General features: G+C 45.6%; 1 protein-coding gene across 2 annotated transcripts in view; it reads left to right on the top strand.

The window, feature by feature from the left end:
* The window catches only part of MYO1D (myosin ID), a 512,976-nt gene that overhangs the window by 314,620 nt on the left and 170,879 nt on the right, over positions 1-27,477 (top strand). For both annotated transcript variants that reach the window (XM_086923844.1, XM_086923845.1), the window contains exons 17-18: positions 16,069-16,292; positions 24,821-24,965. In XM_086923844.1, coding sequence (XP_086779970.1) covers positions 16,069-16,292; positions 24,821-24,965 — 369 coding nt within the window. The remainder of the gene's footprint in view (positions 1-16,068; positions 16,293-24,820; positions 24,966-27,477) is intronic.

Below are 27,477 nucleotides of genomic sequence, written 5' to 3'. Positions count from 1 at the left end.
CAGTGATTGCAGGGTTGGTATGTTGTGTATGTAGGTGTGATGCTAAAATGGAGAAGTAATATGCGAATTAGGTATCTCTGTTACAAGTTGGGTCCCTTTGAGGTGCTGGTTTGAGTGATATATGTGAATGGGGTCCGGTGATGTTCATTCTGAGTTGGTTTGCTGCTTACACCCTCAGGTTACGTGTTAGGCGGGTAGGTGTGGTTCTGTGTGTATAGACACAGTGCGGGATGAGAAGAAGTGGTGCTTCAGTAGTTATGTTGCTGGGTCTGTGGCAGTGGAGTAGATAGAAAGCAGTGGTACTGCATCTGTGTGCATAGGTGCAGTGTTGGGTGGTTTCGAGTAGTGGATGTGGGTCAGCTGTGGTGCTGGGTGGATTGTAGTGGTACTCGATGGATAGACGTGTGTTTGTGTGTGTGTTTTGCTTCAATAGGCAGGTAATGTGCTACGGGGATATTCCTGGCTTTATATGCGGTCCTTGATTGGGCTACAGGAGTGCTCACATGGACTGGTGTGATGCCTGTATGGGCTTGTATGGTGCTTATACGGCCAGGTCATGAGCGATGCGTATGTATGTTTCTCTGTGCACAGCCATGGTGCCAGTTGGGTAGGAGTTTTGGTCCACAAATAGCCATGGTGCTAGATGTGTAGCGGTGGTGTGGATGGATAGCAGTAGTAATGGATATATATGTGTGTGTGTGTGTGTGTGTGTGTGTGTGTGTGTGTGTGCGCTGCATGAGTGGGCAGATGGAAGGCTAAGCTAGTAGGTCATTTTTGTGTGTGCAGCAGTTGTGCTTGTTGTTGGGTAGGACTGTGGTGCCTTGTCAGCAGTGGTACTGAGAAGAAACAGTGATACTCAGTAGGGAGGTTGTGCTGGTACACCACTGGTAAAAGCTGCGCATGTCCTCTGTAATGTTTCCACCTGGTTTCTGTTTCCGCTCTTGTAGCTTCCTGTTCCCTCGTGCCACGTGCGGCCGGACGCACGCTGCACGCAGCGTCCCCCGAGGCGCCGCGTGGCATGCAGATCGATTTTGGCCTAGTTAACAAAGAATGAACCGTTCCAAGCCCCCCTCGTTGGAAATATGAGAAAGACATTGATTTTCCAGAAACACTGATTTCACTGAGCTCCGTGTGTCTTTCCTGGTAAAGCAGAAAGCTCCCAGAATTATCCCCTCTCGGACATCTATTTATAACATTCTCTCATGAATATGTTCTGCCTTTTTATGAGCATTTGTAGGATTGCTTTATAAGCATATATTTGGGAGCTGCATGAAAGTGTATACGTAGGAGTGGGGTGAGGGGGAGAAGTCGTTTGCACGTAACACCAGCTAGTACGCTGCAACTCCTGTTAATACTGTAAAAACCTTTGTCATTTTAAAAGAAATGGCATGCAGAAAAACTGTGTGAACGCTCGACAGGAGAAGCCAGGCCATTTGCATGCTGGGACTTGTAGCTTAGCATTTCCAATTAAATATATGGGTCTAAAGGCCCCACCATGCAAGGTGACGCAGGAGAACATGCCAGGACTGGCTAAAGATGAACCTCATGGCACGCGGCCAGTCATCGGCTACGATAATATATTGATCCCAGTAACAATCTCTAATGCTGGGGACGGCTTAGCGTTTCAAGGAAACCAGGATGATTCTCACCGTTTTAAATGGGCAGGTACTGAGTATCTGCAGATATTTGATCTGAAACTAAGAGTACCTGCACTTCTCGACCATACTTATAACGGGAATATCTCCGCACTTCCGCTTATCCCGGAGACAGTCTTGTGTTCCTGGAGCCTTGGTCTGTTCGTATAGCCCACTCCTTCAAGGGTGTGAGATAAAAACAAGATATACTTGCGTTGCGTGTGTGTGTTCTTTGCCGGAGGGCTTGTTTGCTTGGTATTGGTTAACAAAGAAAGACCCACGTGCTGAGGTAGCAGAACTTCTGCCCCAATCCTGCAGTAGGAGAGAAAGGAAGAGCTTGCTGCCCTACAGATGTCTGCAAATAAAGCACCCTGGAAAACACCTCCAGAGGAGGCGGTGACACTGGGAGACCTGCTTTGTCCTGTGTTAAGCAAAAGATGAGGTCATGGGAATGATCATCTTAATGTTGCAGCCAAAAGTGGCATTGACAGAAAGGCCATAATAGTGGCTATGACCTGCCTTCTCTCCAGGGAAGATTTAACTCTGTGTTTTTCATCGAGAATGTGCTGGTGCGCACTCCACAGTGGGGCTTAAGAGGGCAGGAACGAAAGTAGGCAGAATATCTAGTGCAATCATGGAAGTAAGAGACCACATGAAAGATGAATCCTGGCCTTGGAACAAACCGGACCAAAACACCCGAAGATTGATACCCTCGTACTACAGTGTCAGTAAAACCAGGCAAAAAAAATGCTTGAGGAAATCGTCACGAGCAAGGTAGTTTTAGTACCCAATTCAGTGTTCATGAGCAGGGAAGAGGGAATAACGTGCATGCTTAATTTGTGCTAGTGTTTGGAGATGTTTGTAACACCAGCACTTATTTATTACAGTCTACCACATAATGGCACTGTCTGTCTATTTTTGCAGAGAGCTAATCCACAAAGTGTTGAATATACTTAAACAAAATGGAACCAGAGGGTCCAGGACATCCTTCTAGCTTAAAGTGAACTGAAAATTTCCGGTATGTCACACTTGCTTTGTACCGGTTAGTATTTCACAGCGCTGGTTTGAAACACCGTGGGCTCCTGAGAAACACCTCAGGCCATGGCACATATATTTTTTCAAATTAAGTACTGAATAACATGCAGCATCTGTCTTTTTGAGTGGTTAAAACTGCAAAATATTCCAGTTTTTGCATATTGTTTTGGCAGTACAGTTTACTCTGGGTGCCATTTGGAGGAATTTGAATAGTGAAATCTAAGAGAACTGAGCGCAATTTGTGCCCGACTCAGAATCCGAAAGCTGTTGTTGAAGAATTGCGCCTGATCTCGTACTTTCCACAGTACTCAGAATAAGACTGTGAGTGTACATGCTTGACAACCTAGCTCGGCAAGTCAAAGAGGAGCACTTTTGGCAGCCAAGAATAAAACCGAAAGAAACGTACTATAAAATAATTAGAAATAGTCTCGGAAGAGTGGGTCAAAGCAAGGTCTTGAAGGGTGGACTGTAAAGAAGAACTCAAGACAGGAAGAAGACCTGCCAACTGGGGTGTCATTTACACACCCCTATATCGCAGTGGCGTAATGAAACTTGAGGGCCCCCCTTCAAAGTACATGAAGGGGGCCATGCAAAAGAAACAGTTGATGGACGGAATGCTGGACAATGCAAACATTCACCCCCCAGTGACAAGGATCTGGGTTAAATCCATCATTCTTTTGCTCACCACATCACCCCAGTTTGGACCAAGCCATATGCAAATCAGTTTTGACCCTGTTACTTGTGGGAACAGTCCAGGTTGAACTGCCAAGCCAGGTCCTCCCTGGACCGGAAACCAGCATCCTGGGACCGGTTTCTGAGCATCACCCTTCATCAGCCAGGATAGCTTGAATCCAGTGGTGTAGTGAGCACAGGACCCACTTCTGGGCATACCCTTCCCACTTAGGGCAACATATGCAAAAGAAACAGTTGATGGACGGAATGCTGGACAATGCAAACATTCACTGTACATTGAGTGGGCCTGCCAAGCTCCAAACCTAGTCAAGAGCTCTCAGGCCAGGGGCCCACCACCTGTGCCGGAGGGGGCCCCCTGGAGCTCTGCGCTTTTCTTACAGCACTGCTCTATCGCTAGAGCAGACCAAAAAGTCAGAATGGCATCCGCTTCTAAGTTCTGACTATCTGAAAGTGAGCCAGAGAGAGGGAAGAAAAGGCAATGCCCTTGGCAAAAAAAAAAATCCAAAGTACGAGTTCTTGACCACTTATTTAAGTCTGCAACCTCACCAGACACAGGCAAAGGAACAGACAAGAAAAAAAACTCGCTCAAACCAGCTGCTTTGCTTCTATCAATGCCCTGATGTGCAGGGGCGTAACACAGGCCCCCGCAACCCCTGCGGTGCGGGGGCCCCCTCAGCACAGCACTCTGGCCGAAGAGCTCCTGATTGAGCCCGGAGGGTGCCCCTCCACCTACCTTGCAGGGAGGCACCCTCAATTTTCGTTACGCCAGTGCTGATGTGGGCAGCTTGGAGATACAGAAGATCCTCTGCCTAGCTGCCATTATGAAAGGACGGCGGACCTGAGGGCCTACTAAAGTAGTCATAGGAGACCCTATTGCCCGTATGGTAGAAAAAAGTCTCAAAAGAGGGAGAAGAACTTGCAAGTGGGGGATTGGGTGCCTCTGGGTAGAATCTATGGGACTTGGAGAACAGGACCTGCTTGAACCATGTTTCTGCAGACCAACCACCATTGTAACCCCACTTAGGTCCTGGCCATCATTGAAAAAATAGCCACCCCTCATTATGATGTATGTTTTGACAGCAGTACTGGGTGTCCTGGGGATCAAGAAACCCTGAATATTGATGCCAAAATGAAAATAAGATTTAGACAAGTAATTGCTCTTTCTCGTTGCAGTAGCAGGAGGGATAAAAAAAAAAGTATGGTGCCATAAATGTATTGACCCCCCAGGCCAGCATGAATCTGAAATCTTAACCTAGATATAGACTCATTGTACCACAACAGATTGAAAGTAAGCTTGTCTGCCTACACATCTGGGAGATGCAGTCTAGTGGCTAGAGCTACTACTTTGGAACTGGGGAAGGAGGGTCAAATCCCAGCCTCAGTTCAACATCCTGTGGTTCTGGGAAAATCACTTAAAAATCCAGTGCCTTCAAAAAATCAATAAATGTGTAATGTCTAATTCTCATGTAAAATGTTTAGATCTTAGGTAACATGAAAGTGTCCCCCCAGGGGAGACGTCCCCTCAGCGCACAGCTTGTTCTCCAGATGAGTGGAGTGATCCCATTCAAAACACTTTAACCCCTTAAGTGCGGGGAACGTTCAGCGGTCGTCGCGTGCACTACCTCGCCAGTGCTGCGCACGTCCGCTGAACGTTCCAATCTCATTCGCACAATGGAACGTTCCGCACTAGCGCAGAATTTTCGGCGCAGGCAACGGGTTAAACCATATGTGATCAGGCAATTGAATTTATTATTTTTTCTTCATAAATTCTTTTTTTAATAGTAAACAAGTGAATTTCATATTAGTTCCACAAAAACAAAGACTTGGCATTTGTTGGCATGAAAGTTGGGGACCAAGTGGTCAGTCCCAAGGCATTTCTGGCTCTACGGGCCCTTCGTTAGGGGAATATTCAAAATCTGAAAGAGGGAAACACGGAAAATTGCTGGTTTATCATCACTGGATTAACCAGATATATATATGTTAATAGATATAGGGAAGATAGTGCAAAGTCCCATGCATGCACATAACAACTAACTCTGTCCAACTGGACCACGAGTCTTGTGAGAAAGGTACGGTAGAGTGAAGGGAAACTCTCCCATGAAAGTATATAAAGTGAGGAAAGCTAATGTTATGAGATTAATGGTTGTGACAATTTAACATGCTATTAATCTATATGGTGTGCCCTGCGGGGGCGGATAAGATCCAAGCAGTATGAACACAAGAGAAAAGCTGGTGAAATCATGCAAGTAGTCCCCGTGCAGGTGGCGGGCGCTAAAAAAATTATAAAGTGCTCTGTATCGTGAGTACACAATATTTTGTGCCAAAAGATGCAGCAAAGAAGAAAAAGCGTGCTGCGTGCAAGAAACCATGTAAGCACTAGTATTGGTACAAGCAGGACATGAACGGTGACGTTTTGCGCAGTGCTAGTGCTCAAACCCGATGCATACTGAGATTAACGGGGGAGTAATAGTAATGCGCAGTGAATCTGTTTATGCTGGACTCCGGTAGCAAATTAATGGCTTGTTGTGGGAGATTTGTAACACAGACTTGGTGCAAGGCAAACTGTTCCTGTGTTACTATTTGTTCTGTGTTTGCCCCAGCAAGGGCTTGCAGTGGGCACTGTTAAAGATTATTAATTGGCCCTTTTGGCCTTTTTGTGTTTACCAGACCAGCCGTCCTTGTTCAGATCATCTGATGCATTTTCTTACTGGTTTGATCCACAGGTTTCCTCCAAAACCTTTAGTGATGCCACAGTGGCTTTTATTTGGTCCTTACTTGCCTTATGTGTGGTCCTTTAGAACTGTTTCACAGCAGAAACCGACTATCCAGATGGATAGTCCTCTGTATATAGATCTGTTTGGTGATGACCGAAAAGCAAACTCCAGAAGGGCTGAGGGCTCTTTCCACCATGGCCAAGGCGCCTACCACTGCATTCGTATGCAGAGTGCCTATTCTGGATATTGACAGGCTGTAAAGTGGGCATCAGAGCATATGATCACAAAAAACGACTGCCTTGACAGCCGATCTGACGAGAAGAGCATTTTAGATTTTCAGTCCTGCAGGACTTTTTGGTCTGAGTCATTCCACAGGCCCACCACCTGGGTTAGAAATATCCATCAGAAGAATAAGTTACTTACCTTCGGTAACGCTCTTTCTGCTGCATTCTCTATCTAACTGCAGATTCCTCACCACCCTCCTACCTCCCCATTCTGTGGAATGGGCTCTTGTCCATCTAAAAAGGTCCCAAATTAGATATCTGCACATTGGCATGAAATATTAATTGTCATGCTCTGCGTCTATGGGCCCAGATGATGCCCAGAAAGTAACTGATGTCACCAGTTTGGGAGGCACCTACATTTGTCACTTCTGGGGTGTAGCAGAGTGGACACAGAGCCACATGACGCCACCTAACTGGTGCATAGGAGCTATGCTGAAAGAGCTTCAGGATCCCGTCTGGTGCCTGGGAATGTTCTAAAGGTGAGGAATCTGCACTTATATCGTGTATCCACCGGCATGAGTATTACCAACAGTAAGTAACTTGTTTGCCTTTCCCTCTCTCGCTCTCTCTCTGACCTACCTCTCTTTGTGCCAGGGTAGCATTATCTTTGTGTGTGTTTATCGCCATGCTTGAGGAAATGCTATATTAGGGAGAGATACATTATCTCCGTTCCTGAGACACCTGGCCTTGCGTTCTGACTGCTGGACTTTGACACCATCAAACAGTACATACTTCTTTCCAGAATAAGAAACCAATACTGCACTCATATGTCCACTATTGGATTGAATCCTTTCTTACTGCACGCACTGAGGCCATCTTGCTTCCTCCTTTTAAGTCTAGCACCAAACCCACAGGGTGCGGGGTACCCCATGGCTCAGTCCATTCACCTCTGCTATTTAACATCTCTGTCACCTTTTGACTATTCCTTCACTCAATGGAAATTATTTTCTCCGTGTGGATTTTTTTTATTTTATGGAGTTTTATATAGCACGAACTTCACCCGAAAGTATCGGGTATCAGAGCACTTTACATAGCACCAGTTGCACCAGTTGCGTTACATGAGGGCACCTTAATTTTCTTAAATTTTTTTGGTTAGGCACAGGGAGATTAAGTGATTTGCCCAGAATCACAGGATGTTCAGCGTCATTGCCGAGACTCGAACCCAGTTCCCCAGATTCGAGTCGACCGCCCTAGCCATTAGGCCAACTCCTCTCCCCATGCAGTTGATATTCCAGCTATCCACCACTCAGATATCCCCGCCTAACTCCTCTTTTACTCTCTCCACTACCTTACCAACTGCAAACATTTTAAAGCTGACCCCTACCAAAACAGAGCATCTCATCACCAAAAACGACATCCATAAATTTTACTCCGCTGTCTGAAAGTAATGGATTCTCCTCCTGTGCCCTCGAGAGTGGTTTGTGTAATCCAGATGTCTATCTGTATTCCGAAGTCCTTTTGGAACTGCAGACTTCCAAAGGGACCAGTAATTGTCGTGGCAGCTTAACTCTCCAGAAACGTTTGCCATATATTGATATTAGTCATCACGCCCCGTGGTTTCTGCTTTGGGACAATCTCTCTTAGACTCTGGGGTCTCCTCCTACTTGGGACTTCCTGAAAAGATCACAGAATGACTCCAGTGGTGCAGAATGTAGCAGCAGGAGTTGTCACTGGCACCCCACAGCAAGAACACATTTTACCCAACACTGAACACCTCCACAAGCTACCAATCGGGAAGTGGGTTATGCATCGGTTCATCCGTGGCACTGCTCCCTACGCCATCATCTCCAAATTTCACCTACACTGATCAAAACACTCTTTGGACTCAAGTGGCCAGTTCTTACAGGATATCTCCAAACTCGAATGCAACGTTCGCGGACAGAGCCTTTTCAGTAGCTGGGACGAGGGAGTGGAATAAGCTGCGGGTCCATTTTTTAGAAGGCCAGCTTTCTGAGCCCCATCAACCTTTCTGTACTTCTGATGTACCTGTGCGCTGCCATTGAATGCCTACTGCTCGTGCCGCAGGAGGTGTTGGTCATTAGAACAGATGTTGGCAACATTTTTTCCTGTATCCCCTACCTTCAAAGGGGCTGCTATATGCACCCTTCCATTGGGCCTCAGCTTCTTGTTTGGCCAGCTGATGGGCTTAAATTCTTCTACCAGCACATGCAGGCCACCAAGCAGAAAGTAACTCTGGAGGACACGCAGAGGCCCCTCAAGTAGCCTCAAACTTCTAGTTTATAGGGTCAGATGTGTGCGGTCAGCGGCATTGGCCGTCTAACTAGTGAGATTAGGCAGCATGCAAGCGATGTGGACAACCTGAGCTAATTCAGCTTTACTCTTGTCAAGAGGGCACACCTGGGTCATGAACTTTAGTTCTACAATCTTCCCTCAACCCACCCCAAGTCCTGCTGTTCTTAGAGGAGGCCTGGTGGCCCACTGCAAACGAAGGATCAGGTGGGAAGATAGCATGAACCCACACCGGGACAAGGCCGGCGGCAGGAGATCTGAGATGGGCTTCATTCTAACACATCCCAAGGGCAGGACTCCCGGTGGACTGTTTTGCCTCAGTGGTCAAACTCTGGTCTCGGCTCCGCTTTGTCCTTCTTTCCCAGGGATGAACCAAAAGAGCGACTGAAGGCTTTGGGTCCCCTAGACAGGCTGGTTTAGGCCTTTCCTGGGGTGGGAGTTAGGGGTGGGTTGGCTCGTGTCAGTACAGGCCTCCTACGGTTCGACATGGATCAGAGGCAGGCCTGGGCACAGTCGGCACTGGTCGGTACCTGGACTCAGCTGAGGTTGGTGGTTAGCAGTCGCAGCCACCGGTGACCTCTGAGAGAACGGGTCACTTCCGGGCTGACGGGTCACTTCCGGGCTGATGGGTCACTGGCAGGCCTTCTGATGAGTGTCTTGGTGCAGTCACTGGTAAGCTTCTGAGCTCGGTAGTTACAGGGACCTTTTCAGGCTCAGGCTGGCTAGTGACGGGTGATCGACCGACCTTGGGTGGGTGGGCACGGATCACCTGCCTGGCAGCCTGGCACCGATCACTTTCAGTCTCCGGCTTGGTGAGCAGGCCCCTTCGGAGCTCGATGGACACCGATCACTGACCGAGGCAGGCTGGGTAGTAAAGCGTCATTTGCATGTCTCATCTGAGCCTATCAAACACTCAACACTTTTCACACTTGGGCCAGATGGGCACGAGGTGACGTTCGGGCATGGCCGCTGGTGTGAGTTCGTAGGGCACCGGCGGCCCTCGTCTGAGCTCGGGGGACATTGATCACTGACAGACTTAGGCTGGGTGGGCTCGGGTCACTGGAATGCCTGATGCCTCGCTGGGTGGGCACCATCACTGTCAAGTTCCTGTGGCGTAAACGGATTTGAAAGACCGCTGTTACTCGTCACCGCGCGGCCTCGTGCTGGGAAGATGTTGCTTTCCTGAGCATACGGCGGCGGCGGCACTATCCCGGGGCGGGGTGTGTGTGTGTGTGGGGGGGGGGGGGGGGGGGCGAAGGCCGCTGCACACTGTTCTTTCGTGTGACGGCTCATCAGGGGGATGAGAAGGGTGCGCGTCAGGGGGCAGACACACGAGACAACTGCTGGCACATCTTAACTACAGAGAGCGGTTTATGCTCGTCGGATGCGCCCCCGGCAAATCCCCGCTGCGGTGCGAAGGCTGCCGGCTCCTGACTTGATGCGACCCGACGCAGAGTGGATTAAGCGCCTTAGCTTCGCCACCTTGGCCTCTCGTAGCCTCCTCACCCAGGGCGGCCTTTCCCTCAGCAATGGCGCCAAATACACCGCCCTCCCCCCTGCTTCCTTGCAAAGCCGACGAGATATCACGGAGGGTCGTGGCCCGTGGCGGACGTCTGTGACAACTTGCAGGTTCAAGGTCGAAGTCCGACTCATCCTTTCATCCATTTACTGTGATGAAACAAACGCAGAGAGCTACATAACACCAGCTTACGCGTTTCAGTGCCTCGAGACATTTCAGTTTGGCGGTGCACGATGTAATAGTTAACAAGATGAGGAGCGATGCATTCAGGGGGGCACCCTTTTAGGGTCAGCCTCTACAGATGGGCTTTCTGATTTGGTAACCAGATCACTTATTGCAAAAACACATGGAGCTGTGCTAGTAAAGAGATCGACGACTAGAATGGTGCCTGTTTCATTTTAAACAAACTGTCCTGTGCGGACAAGCCAGTTACATAAAGGTGTACACAGTGGATGAAAGGAGTACAGGGTTATTCCTTCAGGGTTATTCCAGAAAAATTCAGATTTCTCCAGGAGTAAATGCTGGGCAAGACAGAGGCATACTGTACTTCTAGAACCTGACGTCATGATGTGGGACTGCGGGGAGGGGCCGCAGGGTAACGTCACAAACTCATTTTCAATGGAAATGACAAGGGGAAGTGAAGCACTGAAGCTTTTCTTTTAGCAGCTATTCGGCTGAATATGCGACCGATTATTTTATTGTGCATTTGACCCTCCCTGAATACTTTTTTTTCAGATCTGTGATGTTCAGCACTCGCTTGTTTAGAATTTAAAATATTGTGATATTTTCATAATGTAGTTTCTGCACATTTACCAATGGCGGCCTGTTGATTTACTTTTTTGGCACTGAACAGAACCAAATCAGAAATGAAGAGAAAACAGATACAACTGGAGAATATGTAGGCAGTGCAAAGTGCATGCCTCTTCATTTTGGGGTTTGTTACACTGTTTTGCAGTGTACATTTTATAATTACTTGTGCCTTGTGTAGTTCTACCTCAGATGGGTTTGGGCTCGGAAATTATATTTTTTTCCTATGTTAAAATTCTGAGCCTATTTCAAATGACTCGCTGTGTTATGTTATGTTATGTTATTAAAATATTTATTAAGCGCACTGTCACCGATTGGTTTCTTGGCGCTGCGATCGACAGTAACATGAACATAGATGAAGAGAAGAGAGTTATTGAAATGCTTGTCTGAAGAGCCAGATCTTCAAGGCTTTCCGGAAAGAGAGAAGGTCTTGACAATTCCGGATCTCCAGAGGAAAGGTGTTCCACAAGCAGGGGGCAAGTGTGGCGAACCTACGGCCTCCAGCGCGCTTAAGTTTGAAAGAGGGCGTCTGCAGGAGGCTCAGATGGAGTGAGCGTAGGTTTCGAGATGGAGTGTATCTGGAAATTAGTTGATTGATAAATTTGGGGCTTTTGCAGTAAAGGGATTTGAATATTATACATCCAGTTTTAAAGGCACAGCGCTGGGTGACTGGAAGCCAATGCAGTTTCCTAAGTAGGGGAGTAGCTGCCTGTCGCCTCGGTTGATTCAGGATTAGCCTCGCTGCATGGTTCTGTACCATCTGGAGGCGTTTAGATAGGTAGTTGGGAAGACCTAGATAGATGGCATTCGCGTAGTCCAGATGGGACAGGACAGTGGAGATCTCAACCTGGGTGATTGCCTCGGGCGTAAGTAGACGACGGACCTTCCGGATTTTTTTTAGCTTGAAGAAACACTTGGAGACCACCTGGGGATGTATGACGTTACAACGCATACTTTTACTCCGCATACCATTACAACGCGGTATTTACAACGCATACCGTTACAACGCATAGCGCTTTGAGGTGCTGGATAGTGGTAAGTATAATTTACTATTCTAACTCCAGTCCCCGTGGACCCTAGGGAAGGTGTTGGATAGTAAATTATACTTATTCCCTATCCTAGAGCGCCCCCCAGCGCAATGCGTTGTAATGGTATGCGTTGTAATGCCTGCGTTGTAGTGGTAGTGCGTTGTAAAAAATGCGTTGTAACAGGTGTATACCCCACCTGGCCTACCTGTGCTTTCAGTGAAAGATAACAGTCCACGGTGACTCCAAGTGTTTTGGCCGACGAGGAGGGAGTTGGAGGTTGGCCCAGTTCAGAAGGCCAGTAGCTGTGACATCTCCTATAAGCCTACAATGCCCCATACTGCGATGTCGCCCGATTATGTTTTTTTCCTCTGCATTAGCATGTGTACAGTAATGTGGATCTACATGTAGGAACAGTAAAATCATCTTTGCTTTACCGTACCACACGGGGAGGCTGAGTGAGTCACTTGTGAATGTGTAAGACGTACAATAGCTACAAGCTGCAAAACTGTTGTTACATGTAGGTTGTAGATCTGCCTGTACTTATATGTGCTGTGATATTTGCTACTAGAATGCCTTCAAGGTGTAGGGCCTGATGTACTACTGGACATTGTGGTCACCTACCCTGTAGCTGGCAATATCACAGGCTTTGCACCTACAAAAGACAAAGTCACATTAAATAAAAGGCACAATCAGGACAGTTTGTTTAAAATGTCTGTGAGTCAAAGTGAAAAAACCAGTATGAAAAGTGGCGTGCAATGGGTGTCCCCACCCCAAAAAATCCTAATGTATGTAACAATGGGTTGTAATTGCAAAACATTGATTGCTTACCAACACCCGAAATGTAGAGGCATCCGTTTACAAAAATGAAAGTTGTCCATGAGGGACACTTTCCATTTTGTCAGTGCAGGTTGTGTTCACTGGGAGGAGCATATTGTGGCTAGCTTCATGCTCCCCACAATTTTCTTCACATCATGAGAATATTTTTTCTGCTTTCAATTCCTGTACTTGCAATACAAAGATGCTATTTTGTGGTCTGGAATTTAGGTATGGTTGTCTGAGAACCTACCTTTGCAGGCATTTATCCCCTGCATTCTGTATTTTGGTAGGTTTCACAAACAATTTGCCTCATTAAAATTATTGGACAGGATTCTGCGAATCCTACCGAAAGACCATTTTGCACTGTGACGGATCAGTGCATCAGCTACAGTGGAAAACAAGACCCAGATTGCAAACCAGTCGCTGAGCAAACGCAGCAAATGCTTTGCGACCTTGAAATTTGTGCATCATTCTCATAGCAGAGGGCTGCAATTTGCGGAGTGGTTCAAGCTTCAGATTGCAGGAATGGTGCAGTGCAGTCCTGCTCCCCAGGATCCTTGCTGTTTGTCCATTTCTGGTTTGTGTGGCATATGGTAGTTCAAGGACATGAAGTGAAATCCCCTAGTGCCCTACAGTGTGACCTCCTGTGTACCTGCTTATTCTTTGTACTATTTCTTCTGCAGATAGTGCTGAGGACATGCCTGGGTCTGAAACATCTCACCCAGAGGATGCTCTTTTCAAGTTGAGGCAGTCTCAGAGTCAGACAGACCCTCTCCCGTGCTGTCATTTAATGCCTCGCACTATGTCCTGAAGGACATCCCCCAAAGAGATGAAATGAATACTTGTACATTCCACGTCATCAGCCCTGTAGACGTCTGATTAATCCTTCTGTACTCTTCCATATCAAACATAAAGTGCATATGCAGAGACAGCCAGGCGAGCATTGTTCAGGCTAAAGAAGAGGGATTACATCCAAAGTGCTTGATGCCAGCTACTTTGGGTGCCAGTTCAGGGTCAAATAAAGCATAAAGATCTATGCTTCTTACATCTATCCAGCTAGTTGAGGACTTTGATGTGGAGCCGCCCTGCAGGTGACTGTGCCAAACTCCAAGAAGTCAGCTGTTGAAAACTTTGCCTATGAAAAGCTGCACCAGGCTCATTCTTTAGAAGAAGTTAAGGCAGAAATTAAATATGAGATCGTTTATAGGACAAGGCTCACAGTTTATTTCAGTGCCAGGGAGCCCTCATGGTAAACGTTGCACAGCTTAACTTAATAAATATATAGACTTCCATTGAATCCTCCAGCGCTTTGCCTTACCAGTCACATAGATTTCCATTGAAACCTCCAAAACACCCCCATATCTGCCCGTTGACCTCAATAGAATCGTACATTGTTCCATCAGTTCAGCCTCATCGACTTCCATTGCAACCTCCAAGGTTCCAGCACCTGAAATTCATGGATTTATGTGTGCTTAATCCTTACGCGTTCCACCACGTTAGCCCCATAAATGTCAGTTGAAGCTTGCTGTGCTTTGCCTCATCAGTCAGTTCCACACCCTTCTATCCAGTCCTCCCAGGCTGCAGCACACAAGCCCACTAGACTTCCATTGAATCTTTCGACGCTCCATGACATCCGCCATGTAGACTTTTAATGGATCCTTCTGTGCAGTGCCAGCCCATAGACTTGCATTGAATCTTTCTACTCTCCATGACATCAGCTGTACACACTCAACCACACCAGCCCCAAAAATATCCATCGAATCGTCCTCCAACATACTATTTCATAAGACCTGTACATTTCCATGGAGTGCAGTCCACAACCACAGCCCCACACGCTTCCATTGAATCCTCTCTTTCTTCATCATATCTGCTCCACAGACTTTGTTGAATCCTACTATGTACAGGAACCCCCTAGATGTCTATGGAATCTTTCACTTTCCATGTAGACTTTCATTGGGTCCACCACATAAGCCCCATAAATATACATTGATTCATCCTCCCACATTCTATCTCATTAGCCTTGTAAACCTTCTTGTAATGTACAAGTGCTTCACCACCTCTGCCTGCATTGAATCCTTCCATGCTTCATCACATCAGGTCGATAGGCTTCTATTGAATACTACATTTCCCCACAAGAGCCTCCTAGACTACTACAGAATCTTCTACTTTCCATATAGACTTATTGGATCCACCACATCAGTCCCGTAAATGTACATTTAGTCATCTCTCACATTCTGTCTCATCGGTCCCATAAACATTCATGGCATGTTGTCGAGCTTCGCCACCTCAGCTCTACAAGTTTACATTAAATCCTCCCATTCTTCAGCACATCAACCACATAGACATAATCTTTAATCCTATTATGTTCCTCAGTCCCGTAAATGTACATTTAGTCATCTCTCACATTCTGTCTCATCGGTCCCATAAACATTCATGGCATGTTGTCGAGCTTCGCCACCTCAGCTCTACAAGTTTACATTAAATCCTCCCATTCTTCAGCACATCAACCACATAGACATAATCTTTAATCCTATTATGTTCCTCAGTCCCGTAAATGTACATTTAGTCATCTCTCACATTCTGTCTCATCGGTCCCATAAACATTCATGGCATGTTGTCGAGCTTCACCACCTCAGCTCTACAAGTTTACATTAAATCCTCCCATTCTTCAGCACATCAACCACATAGACATAATCTTTAATCCTATTATGTTCCTCAGTCCCGTAAATGTACATTTAGTCATCTCTCACATTCTGTCTCATCGGTCCCATAAACATTCATGGCATGTTGTCGAGCTTCACCACCTCAGCTCTACAAGTTTACATTAAATCCTCCCATTCTTCAGCACATCAACCACATAGACATAATCTTTAATCCTATTATGTTCCTCTACATCAGCCCCATAGACATCTCTTGAATCCTACTACCTTCCAGCAGCTCTGTTAAATCCTACTGTGTTGCACTGTATCATCCAAGTATACTTCCATTGAATCGTCATCCCATATTTCAGCTTATCATTTCAATAGCCATCCATGGTATCCACTTTTGCAACGCTACATCAGCTCCGTGAACTTACTTTTGTTTTCTCTTGAGTTGAATTCGACAAAGATGAGTGTCTGGAAATGGTAATATGTGTAGTCTGAAGCCAAGTTTGAATGTTTAGTAGCAAAACAACATTTGTAACACCATTCAGTCATGGTTACGGGCTTCCCAGTGTTCCAAAAATGCTTATTGGAGAGTAAGTTAAAGCACCACTCGCCATTGAACTCTCTCTGCATTCATCTACAGGTTTGGAGGGGTGCCCTGGCCCGCGCCCGCTACAAGAAAACCAAGGCTGCCCTCACAATCATCCGCTACTACCGCCGCTACAAGGTGAAGTCCTACATCCGTGAAGTCAACCGACGCTTCGGCAATGTACGTACCGCCCGGGACTATGGGAAGCACGTAAAGTGGCCGACCCCACCCAAAGTGCTGCGTCGGTTTGAGGAGGCATTGCAGGCGATTTACCACAGGTAAGGAAAAGAGATGCTGCCCTTTATCTTTCCCATAGGATCAGGAATGGTGCTTCCTTAGGATGAAGTAAGCTTCCCAGATGTTCTAGTTGGAATGTTGGTAAATAGGAAAACAAAACTTAAAAATACCTTTAGGCGAAGAGTATTTTTACATTTTTCCTGAGTTTTACCGAAAGTTTATTGCCAGTTGGAGTTAATGTCAGCAAAGTTTAGCTGCTTAAAATCCTAAGCTGATCTAGGCTTGAGACCAGTGGTCTTTAACTTCAAACTTTTAAATGCTGAGCCCCTTATAGTTAAATAATTTGGTTTGGGAGCCCATAACGATACAATATTTTCTCACAGTTATCTTACTTGTTAAATATTGTGAACAAGCCAAAATATTGTAGTGGAGCTTCAGGACATTTCCTTTAAGCGATGTAGACAAAAAATGTCTGTAATATTGTTCAACTTATCACAATAAATACATGCATGGTAGAACTATATAAGAGCCAACATTACAAGCGAGATTGGAATCAGGAAGTATGCATCTTGAAAGAAAAGGTGTAAAACAATTCTCTATTTTGGCTGTTTTTTTCTTACAATACATCTTGTGTAGGAATCTTTTTTTTTCTTACAATACATCTTGTATATAAAATTATCATTTTGGAAACATTTGTTGTACGTAAAGAAGCTATATTGTTTAAGGTGTTAACTGGGTAGATATAGGGTGTATACAATTCAAGAACATTTTACAAGAACCAAATCTTTTATTCTTTTTTTTTCTCACATTAGCATAGTTAATATTTTAGAAATTGCATTAACGTTTGGCTGTTTGATTTAAAAATTGTTTGCCAAGCACATATGCATAATTCTGTTTATTTTTAGCTACATTTTTTAAGCTGATGAGGAAGCTGCAGACCTCCTTGCAGCAACACGCTCATCCTCTGCACATCCTTTTAGGTTTTGTGGGAGCCCACCACGTAAATTGATGACCACCGCTCTTGAGGCCTCTGCTCCATTATATCAGCCTTGCCTTATCTAAGGGGTGGAGGGGCGGGGTGGGGGGGGATCAAGGATCTGTGGCCTGGTAATGTGGAATATCTCCCACCTAAGTGCTTCTGGACCTATGCTCCACTGTTTTAAATCTAACCCCCACTTTTGGGTTATATGCTCTGACGCAATCAGTCCTGCTGTTTAATTTTGGGCCTCGAGGTCTGTTCTTCAGTAGTGTCTGTCAGGTATTCCACCCTCCAGTCTGTAGGCATTCGGTGCAGTAGTATAGGCCAAGACCCCACTTTTTCGATCTTGAATCCTGCCGTGTAGCATTGTCAGGTCCAAACATCAAATTCCTCAGTTGGTAGGGGAATAGTGTCAGTAAGGTTTCCACCTTAGAGTTTTGGGCTCTGTGCTCCAAAAGTGTTAGTCAGGTCTCCACCTTAGTGCCTTACATTCTGTACTCTAGTAGCGTTAGCCAGACTCTCTCTAAAAGTCTTGAGTCCTTAACTCCAGTAGTGGAATTCAGGTCACCACTCTAGGATTTCGAGGTCACTGTTCGAGTGCTGCCAGCCACCTCCCACAACTAGTTGTTTGGGCCCGTGTTCTAACTGTTTCAGTTATTTCCTCCATAGAGTCCTTTAATCCAGTGGTGTCAGACATTTCCTTATTTCTGGGTCTTGAAAGTTGGCCTCCTTAATGTCAACCAGGTGCCCATCTTAGTGTCCTGAAAATGGCCTTAAGCAGAGTCAGTCACATCTCCACCTTAAGGTCCATATTACTGGACTGCAATAATATTAGTAATCTCCCACCATTACAGTCTCATAGTTTGTACTCCAGTGGCCAGTTTCCCACTTTAGGGTTTCCTCTGCACAGTGGTTCCTGTAAAGTCCTTTCTAATAGATACTTCTAGCTACAGGTGCCAATAGAATCCATAAACTCTTGCAGTAGCTCCTATGTGCCTGTAGGTGCCTCCACTGTCCTCTGTCTAACCTCTAGACACTGACACAGAGCTGTGTACAGACACCACCCTTGTACACTGATGTGAGTTCCTTTTTTTCCATTGCCCTTATGCCTGGATCCAGAACTCCACTCCTACCAATTTCGGTTTCTATCTTTTGCCAAAGCTTTCCTTTCTAAACTTTTGTCAGTGTGAACGGATGTCTCCCCCGTCGACGACAGGCTTCAAACTGTGTCGCGTGTGATACTAAAAGATGTTGGTTACAGACCCACATGATGTTTGTCTGTGATGTGACCCACATGATATCAGTCTGTGATGTCCGAGTTCCACATACGACTCCAAGCCCTACAACCAATGCTTCCTGATGATTTTGGAGGCCGACAAGGAGCGGGATTGTATGGTGTCACTGATTCTGTAGGATGCGTACTTTCATGTGTCAGTACGTATGACACACAGGAAGTATCCCCACTTGTTTCTGTGAGCCGACACCTTCACTTCACCAACCTGTATTTCAGTCATACTTACAGACATACCATGTCAATGGTTGCAGCCCATATTTGCAGATCAAGGATACATATATTCCCATACCTTGATGACAAGCTGCCACAGGTGAATTAGGTTCCACTGATCTTGGATTACCTGCCACTGTTCCAGCTCTCGTCGTTCTGAGGTTTTTGCTCTACTAGCTTTGCAAATCCTGCAAGTGCCTCATGATCAGTGGCACATGTTGGCCTTCAGTGGAATTTGAGTCTCTGTTGGGCCTGGCAGTGGTGGGCCATGTCTCAGGGGAAGATTTGTATCTTCAATGAAGTGGTTAGGGAACTTTAGTGGGGAATGGCTGATGCCAATCTGGCATTAGTCAGGCTGTTTTCCTTACCTCCTGTAGAGATCACAATGTTGACCGATGCATTGTCTCGAGGCTGGAGAGGCCACCTGGTTGATGTGGAGATCAGAGGTCTCTGGTGGACCAGTGCCACCACACAAACCTACTTGAGCTGCTGCCATCCAGCTGTCTCTCAAGGGTTTATTGCCGTCTATCAGGGGAAGGTTAATTCAGTTGCTAATGGACCAACTTCCAAATGGTACTGCAGCAAGCAAGACCGTGCAGGGTGACGAGGGCTGTGCCTAGATGTTGTGGAGCTGGCTGGCAATTCACAGGAGCTTCCTGGGTGGTCAGTGATCTAGCAGGATTCCTCAACAGCAGGTCGGATGAACTCAACTTACTGACCACACGTGGCGTTTACAACCAGAGATGGCACAGGGTATCTTTGCCTAGTGGAGCATTTGCTTGGTAAACTTTTTTCCTACATTCGAAAATGCTCCGAGTATACGGTTTTACAATCTGGAGGTAGTTCTCAAGGGAATGCACTTCGATGTGGTTTCGGGGCTCCAACAGATTGATTATGATGATGAGAAGGTAGACCTCTACTTTGACCTTGTGAATGCCAGTGATTTGTACACCAGGCTTGAAACCAAACTGAAATCTCCTTTGGGACTCGCAAATGAAAAACATGCATCCTTTTAGATCGATGAATGCAGAGCTGCAGAGGTTCCTTATTTATAATTACCTGTGTTAACACCATGGCAAAATTCATGACAGAAATCATGCAGGTAAGACCATCAACTACTGAGCACTTATTGTCATTTAATGAAGCACTGATTGAGGCTTTATGGCAAACTAGTCTAAACTTTCCTGCACCTGCTAGCAGATGCCCGATTGCTCAGCGCCGTAGACCACCTCATTGAAGCGAGCTATGATGCAACATCCAACTCCATAGAGCCTCATTGTTTAAGCTTTATCAAGCAACGGGAACCCTCATGCTTTCTCTACTGCTCCTCAAGATAGAGAATTCAAGAAGACTGACTGGCGCTCTGTATAAAAGCTTTTTTTCAACTCCAGCTTTGCCCTGCGTACTCTGAATGCAATGTACCTCTCGGGACATGGGGAGCGAGATCTTGCTTATTCTCCCTGAGGTCTTTCGAGCTTCCTTTGCTCAAATTGTACATTGCGATCAGGATGTGGTCAAATACATCCTTCGGGTCAGTCTGGACACCACAGAGTGTGCTGCTATTGCTACAGGCACCTGCGCCATTGACAGAAAATATGCTTAGATGTGTGCTACCAGGTTAGCTTGAGATTTCTAGATATCATTGATGGATATGCTATTTGACATAGTCAGACTCTTTGGAGCAAAGGCAAATCCGATGCTGGAACAATTTAAGTTTTATGGCCGGCTCCCTGGGGCTACTACCTACTTGCTCCCCAATTCAACCAACAGTACCAGAAGCTCTGGCAGTACACATGGGGCCTTGCCTACTGCCAGAGGCAGCCCGCACTACCTTTCCAGCAACGTAGCCAGACTTTTCGTAGCTCCAGAGGGAAGAGATGGTGGTAGAGACCAAGGCCATTTGTAGATGCGGCAGTCCTCATTCTGTTCCTAACCAGCTGCAGTAACCACCAAGCCACTTTACTTCTCCTTTCAAGGGTCATATGGGACAAGTAAGGGGCAGAATTGGATTTGGCCTACCCAGCCAGAGTGTAGTTACTACGGACCAGTGTTCTGTTTGACCAAATTGTTCTGTTTGGTTACGCCATTGCCCTTTTGTTGACATCTCCCACATGTCCCCAGTTTGTGGACAGACCTTAGCAGAGCATGCCATCAGTCAAGCCCAGTTGGTTCAGACACAGTATGACAAGGGTGTAATCATGGTGGTACCTGAGCTGGAGAGGGACACAGGATGCTACTACTAATATTTCTTGGTTCACACGAAGGATGGGGGGGGGGGGGGGAATTGAGATGTATATTAGGGCTCATGCTTCTGAGTGCCACCCTCCGGAAGAGCTCGTTCAAGGTGCTAATGTTGGCCCAGATTCTTATACTCTTGGATTCCAGGGACTGAATAGTGTCCTTGGACTTGCAGGATGAATCTTTAAAGTGCCAATTCTACAGTCCCGGAGGCACTGCCTCCGGGTTGTATTGGGGGTCAGAATACTTCCAATTTACTGTCTGTCCTTCAATCTTCCCTTCGCTCCAGGGTGTTCATGAAGATGATGTTGGTGGTCATAGCTCATCGTTGCAAGCATGTATTACATGAATTCCTGTACCTTGGCGATTGCCTGTGAAGTTGGGCCAGTCAGTGTTGAACCGCTTGGAAACAGCAGTTTTGTTACTGTCCACTCTGGGGTTGTCAATCTATGAACCAAAATCCCATTTGCTGCCTGTGTAGAGCATCCCCTTGATAGGGAATGTATCCATCTATCCCTTTAGAAGATGTATACATCCTGGACACAGGCGCTTTGAAAGCCTTTCCACCTGTGTCTCAAGTCCGGCACATTCAGCTATGATCCCAATGTTTTGAGCTCAGGCCTTGTTCCGGCGTCAACGGTTGTGAGGTGTCTTTATCTCCTGGCTGTGTGCATACTGCTGATGCCTTATGCCCATTGGTACAGGTGTCTCGGACTCCATTCATAAATCAGAAGAGGCAGCCGGGTCCTTCAGTGGCGGATCACGGGTGTCAACCTGACATGCAGCAGACTTTTCTACCATGCCCATCCAGAGTTCACAGTAGCGACAATGGCTTAGTCACTGAGCTGGGCAGGTCCACTGAACAAGGTAGAAATTAGAGGCTTCTGACCACATGGACCTCACTATATAAACCATTTGCTGCAATGTGCCACCTATCTGTCTCTCATGGCCTACCAGCCCTCCATCAGGGACAGGTCATTCTAGTTTATAGCGAAAAAAACGCCTGTCATATGGTACTGCAACAGGTAGGTATGTGTAGGGTTCCTGGCCCTCTACCTAGAGGCTATGACGCTATGGTGGTGGTCGGATCCCCCTGGAATTTCTTTGACAGTCAGTCACCTGGCAGGTTTCCTAAATCAGGGTGGGCTAACTCAGCAGGTGTTATCATACGAATCAAGAGTGCATTTGTTCCCGTATCTGGCTCAGGATGTCTTTATTTGCTGGGGTATATTTTTTCCCGCCGCCACCTGCAACACTTAATGTTACGCTTTTTGCACCCTGGAATTTTCTCTTAAACCATCTAAGAAACTTATTCCATCTTCAGTGGGATTCCAACCTCTTTTATACATTCCTGTGTCTTCTACTGTTCCCACTTGCCCTAAAGAAGGTATGGAGAGACTGGGCGCATATAATCTTGCTAGCCTTGTACTCCGCATTGGAGTCTAGTACGCCACCCTGCTGGATCTGAGCATCTTCCCTACGCTTTGACTGCTTCTTCAGAAGGACAGGCTGTCCCAACGGAAGGGCATAGTTCTGCACCCGAGCTCTGCAATCTATATCTCCATGCGGCATGGAGATTGAGCGGAGTCAACCGAGTGGCTTTGGCCATCCACCAGATGTGGTGAAAGGGATTTTGGCTGATCACTGTCAACCTACAAAGTTCCATCTACTCTGGCTACGTTTTTTACATAATGTGAGAACAGACAAGTCTATCCTCTTCAAGCCCAGCTGTCTGATGTTCTTTCATTTGTTTTGTCTCTGGCCTAGTAAGGCTTTGGTAGGGGCACAGTTACAGAATGCTTATTTGCCATTTTAGCATTTCATTGTTTGCCTGATTAGACTTTAAAAAAAAATAAAGTAACTAATTTGTACGCATTTAATGAAAGGGTGTTCATACATGTTTCCCTCCGCTCCTATTATTCTGCTGTTGGACCTGTATTTGGCCCTTGCCTTTTTGACATGTGTACCGTTTGAACCTATGCACAGTGGAGCACTGTCACCTCTGACCCATAGGATACATTTTTTTTTCATAGTCATAACTTCTACGTTGCATCTGTGAATTGCAGGGTTTGTCTTTGAAGCACCGTACTACACATTTCCCCTTCCCAGACATGTTGGTTCTTCAGATACTAGCATCCTTTCTTCCGAAAAGTGGTGTTGCCTTTTCATGTGTGGCAGCCCAGCATCTACCTACATTCTCGTCTTCACCAAATCCCTATAAGGAGGTGTAGGAGCTGTACAGGTTGGACCCTGAGCTTCTAAATTGTTGGTACTAGGGAGCACTGGGTGAATGATGAACTATTTGTCAGTGCAGAGAAAGGAAAGGCAGTCTAGAAACGGATCTTATCAGATAGCGCTGTTTTGGTTTCACACATTTGCCATGTTGCTTCATGAGGGTCTGTGCATAACCTCTCAAAGGCACAACTGTATCTACTCTCAGGACCGCAGGAATGGTCATTGTGCACTCTTGTTCCTGCAGGATGTACTTGGATAAAGTCCATTCCTCAGACCCGCTCACTTTGGGGGTGAAGAGGACTAGTATGGTATTGATTTAAAAGAAGAAGATTTTGCAGTTCGATGTATGCATCAGAAGAAAAAGTTCCTTACCTTTGGTGTCTTGCTTTCTGCGGTCTACCCTATTAACTGCACATTACCCACTACACACCCACCTCTACTTTCTTAGGAGTGGCCTTCCTGTAGATAATAAGGTTCCAGGCTGGACTTCCCCCATTGTCAGCTTCTTAAATTGTCAGTCGATCCATGTCTGAGGGCACAGAAATCATTGTTAATAAACTGAGGTCAGTGCACATGTGGGCACTTATATGTCGCTCTCTGTCGTCACTGCAGGAGGTGTGATGGTGTTGCCATGGATTCTGGTAGCGCCACCTACTCCTGTCTAGAACTGTGCATCGTTACTAGAGTTCATTGTTGAGATGCATTGGAAAAGTTTGTGGTGTTAATTTACTGGCAGAGTGTAGGAAATTAGGACTGGCAGCCATGGGTAGACTCTTGTACGGATCAGAATTCCGTAATGTTTTCACCCTGTAGATATCTATTTTCTTCATATTCTTTTTGTTGCTCTGGTGAGTGTAGAGCTAGACCACGGTATAATGCTGGGCTCGCGCTGCGATATAACAGTTTGTAATGCCGGCACAGTCTTTATCCTTGATGGAGAGCTGCCGGCGCCTTCGCAAATAAAGGTCTTTCCCATTCATATTTCAGCCTACTTTTGGTGCCTTTTCGCAAGATTACCACTGCAAGACCCGCCATAGGTGTAAAGGTTAATACATTTGAAACACATGGGCTTATTAGTTCCCATAAATGAAGTTCCTTTTAGGCGTGAATGTATATGACCCGTAGAGCTGTTAACCATAGTAGGTAATGGGCAGCTTCATTTAATTTGTTTGACCTGTAGTGGTGTTCTTTACCAGATCAGTTGTCCTCACAAATTGGTTTTAGTGGTAGATTTACAATATTGGCACGTGTATTGGTTAGTCTCGTACTTGGGATGACTGACTGGGAGCGTTGCGGTCTTGTTGTAGGTAGTTTATGAGCAGTAGAGTTGCTTTTCTTACTAGTAGATGGGCAGCTTCGGCTTATGTGTTCTGCAAAGCTGGATCCCTGACTGAGGGCGGCCTCCCTTTCAGTGAGTATCTGAGATACCAAATGTGCTCGGCTGTGTTTGCTGAGGGGGGCTCCTTTTAGTTTGTAAGCAGGTTTTTAGGGGATATGTGCGATCCCACAATAAGGATCTTGAGACCATTGATCTACCCAGAGTCTTTGACAATTTTGTCCCATTTAACAGAGCAGCAATTCCAGACTGACTGTATGCCTCTTCTTCTCTTTAGGTGGAGAGCCTATCAGCTTATCAAAAGCATCCCTCCTGCTGACCTGCCCCAGGTCAGGGCGAAGGTTGCCGCCATGGAAACGCTGAAGGGTCCACGGGCAGATCTTGGTCTGCAGAGATCTTGGGAAGGCAACTACTTGGCTTCAGTGAGTAGAAACAACCATTGTGTAAGAAAATGTATACCTGCCTGAAAATGTATTTGAATGGTCCTGGCAAACAACCCAGGTGCGTTTGTCATTATTCAAAACAACTCCTCAAGTAGTAGTAACTAATAAGGTACACGTCAGGCCGTTGAAGGCAGCAATTACTTCAGAGTTTTATGATAACTATCAACTATGTGAATGATTCTGATTTTAGATTGTCTGGGGATCCTGGAAATCTGGCATTGGTCCATCCCTGAATGGGAGGGAGTGCAAGCGAGCATTTGCTGTAATGGGGGAGAGTGAGCTGAGAGGAGACATTGAATAGTTTGGTGGTGATTTGTGGATTTGCATGTTGTTATGTTATGTTAAAATTATTTATAGAGAGCACTTACACCAAGCGGTTTCAGGTTACCATGGACAACTCCATATTCAATCAATCAAAAATGTATTGAAGGGTTAATGAAAACCATTACAATAAAACTCATTCATTGCAGCCTTAATCGACCTAACTATCAGTCTGTTAAAACATGTGCAAATGCTTCCTTCTGAGGGGGCATTAAAGAGGGCACAAACAGATTACATGTTCGATTGTTTCAACGCAATAACCACACCCTCTGCAGCAGGCGCAGTCTCAGTAGTCAATTTCAGCTCGAAAGCTTTATGTTCAACTCCAAGACCACATCAATTCTAACCATCTCCTGTACGACTACCAGTCTGGCTTCAGATCAGACGATGCCCTCTTGACCTCCGGTAAAGATGGCTCCTGCATCGTGATACTGCTGGATTTCTCAGCTGCTGTCAACAATCGTAAATTACAAAAAAAGAACCCCTGGGTCTGAAAAGGGTAAGACAATAACCACGTTAGCGTTGCTCAAATGGAGTATTCCTTTTAAAGGACAATTTACCTCACCCATCATAGGTGGCATGATTCACCATCCGGAACCGCCCATCACCATGCTGCCTAGTCACGGTGCGGGCTTCAACCCTCTCACTGAGAGAGAGGAGCACAGCAGTATAATAAATACCCTTTAATCAGTGGAGGGTGGTGAGGAAAGCAGAGCGTGCGACAAAAAGGGGTGGTAATTAAAAGTGGCTACAGGGTATGCGAACCACTTTATTTGTGCACCCCTGGGTCAGGATTAAACACTAAGGACACTGCAGGAAAAATTCAACCTGCAAGTGTGTGTCACTGATGTGGGTCAACATGTTTCTGCTAATAATCCTGAGACGAGGAGTTGCAGCATTTGTGAGGACCTACAATGATACTGCTTCTGCTACGTAGTCGTGCTGAACAATGGGAGTATATGGGGACAGTGGAATATGTTACACAACTGTCCAGTGGTCTTCTGTGAGTCCAAGATAGGAATTCACTGGCAATCACCTGCAAAACTATATATATATATATATATATATATATATATATATATATATATATTTAAGTTATGCCATGGCCAAACACATGCAAACACATCACAAAAAGGAAAAAAGGACATGGAAGGATATCACGTACAGTGGACTAGCAACTGTACCACTAAAAGAAAGAGGTGGCAACAGATTGATGACTCTACGTCGCTTGGAATCGAGACTGATCATTCGTTTTAAAACTAAGATCCCTGGGGGGTTAAATGGCGATGAGGAACTTTATGTGCACCTATGATGAGCTGTTATCATCTTTTAAATAATTCTCTGGTCAAACAATTAGATACTTGTGGGTCATATAGTATAACCTGTACAAAAAATCACAGAACATGGACACTTAGTCCTAAATGTAGAATGCTTATTGAATCTTTATAAAAATGCTGACCTGACCTTATATAAAGATGGTGCATGTAATCAGGCATTTAAACTCACTAAGAGATAATCTTTTGATTATAATATCTATGCAATGCGTGGCAAAATAAGTGCGGCCAAAAAATGCCAAGTTAGTAATAATAGTACTCAATATGCTTCAACTCACTTAGAGAATTAGCAATACTGTCAATAAGTTTATAAATGTGAAACTTTAAACACAGGTATACTGACCAGTACCAGTAAATTATTGCAATGTTTCAACACTGTGAATATGAAAAGTAATGACATTATAAAAAGTCTAAGTAACTACCAGTACCATAATGCATCATTATAATGTGATTATGACTTCCTGGTATATAATGGTGAAACTAAGGAGGGACAAATGTTTGTAACCGTGACCAAGATCTGAGGATTGAAACGCGTTGGTTAGAGACAGCATGTTGTTATGACATGCTGTTGAAAATAAACCTGCATGAAATATAACCCTGGTGGAGTGCGAGTTTACTTTGGTGGTGATCGTTTGGTTAACAGGGAAAGTCCGTCCCTGCAGCTCGCACCAGCTGTGCAAAGTTGTGCCTTTCGTAACAGGATTATCTTGGTGGAAAAAAAAAAAATATATATATATATATATTCACTGAAAAAACCATAGGTTATAGACCATATATAGTTAGGAATTCGCATTTACAAAACCTTATTTTACTCACACAAAACCATTGAAATTCCA

This window comes from Lissotriton vulgaris, chromosome 5 (assembly GCF_964263255.1).
Source record: "Lissotriton vulgaris chromosome 5, aLisVul1.2, whole genome shotgun sequence".
Classification (NCBI taxonomy): domain Eukaryota; kingdom Metazoa; phylum Chordata; class Amphibia; order Caudata; family Salamandridae; genus Lissotriton; species Lissotriton vulgaris.
The sequence above is the reverse complement of the archived record's forward strand: the minus strand, read 5'-3'. Positions and strand labels throughout refer to the sequence as shown.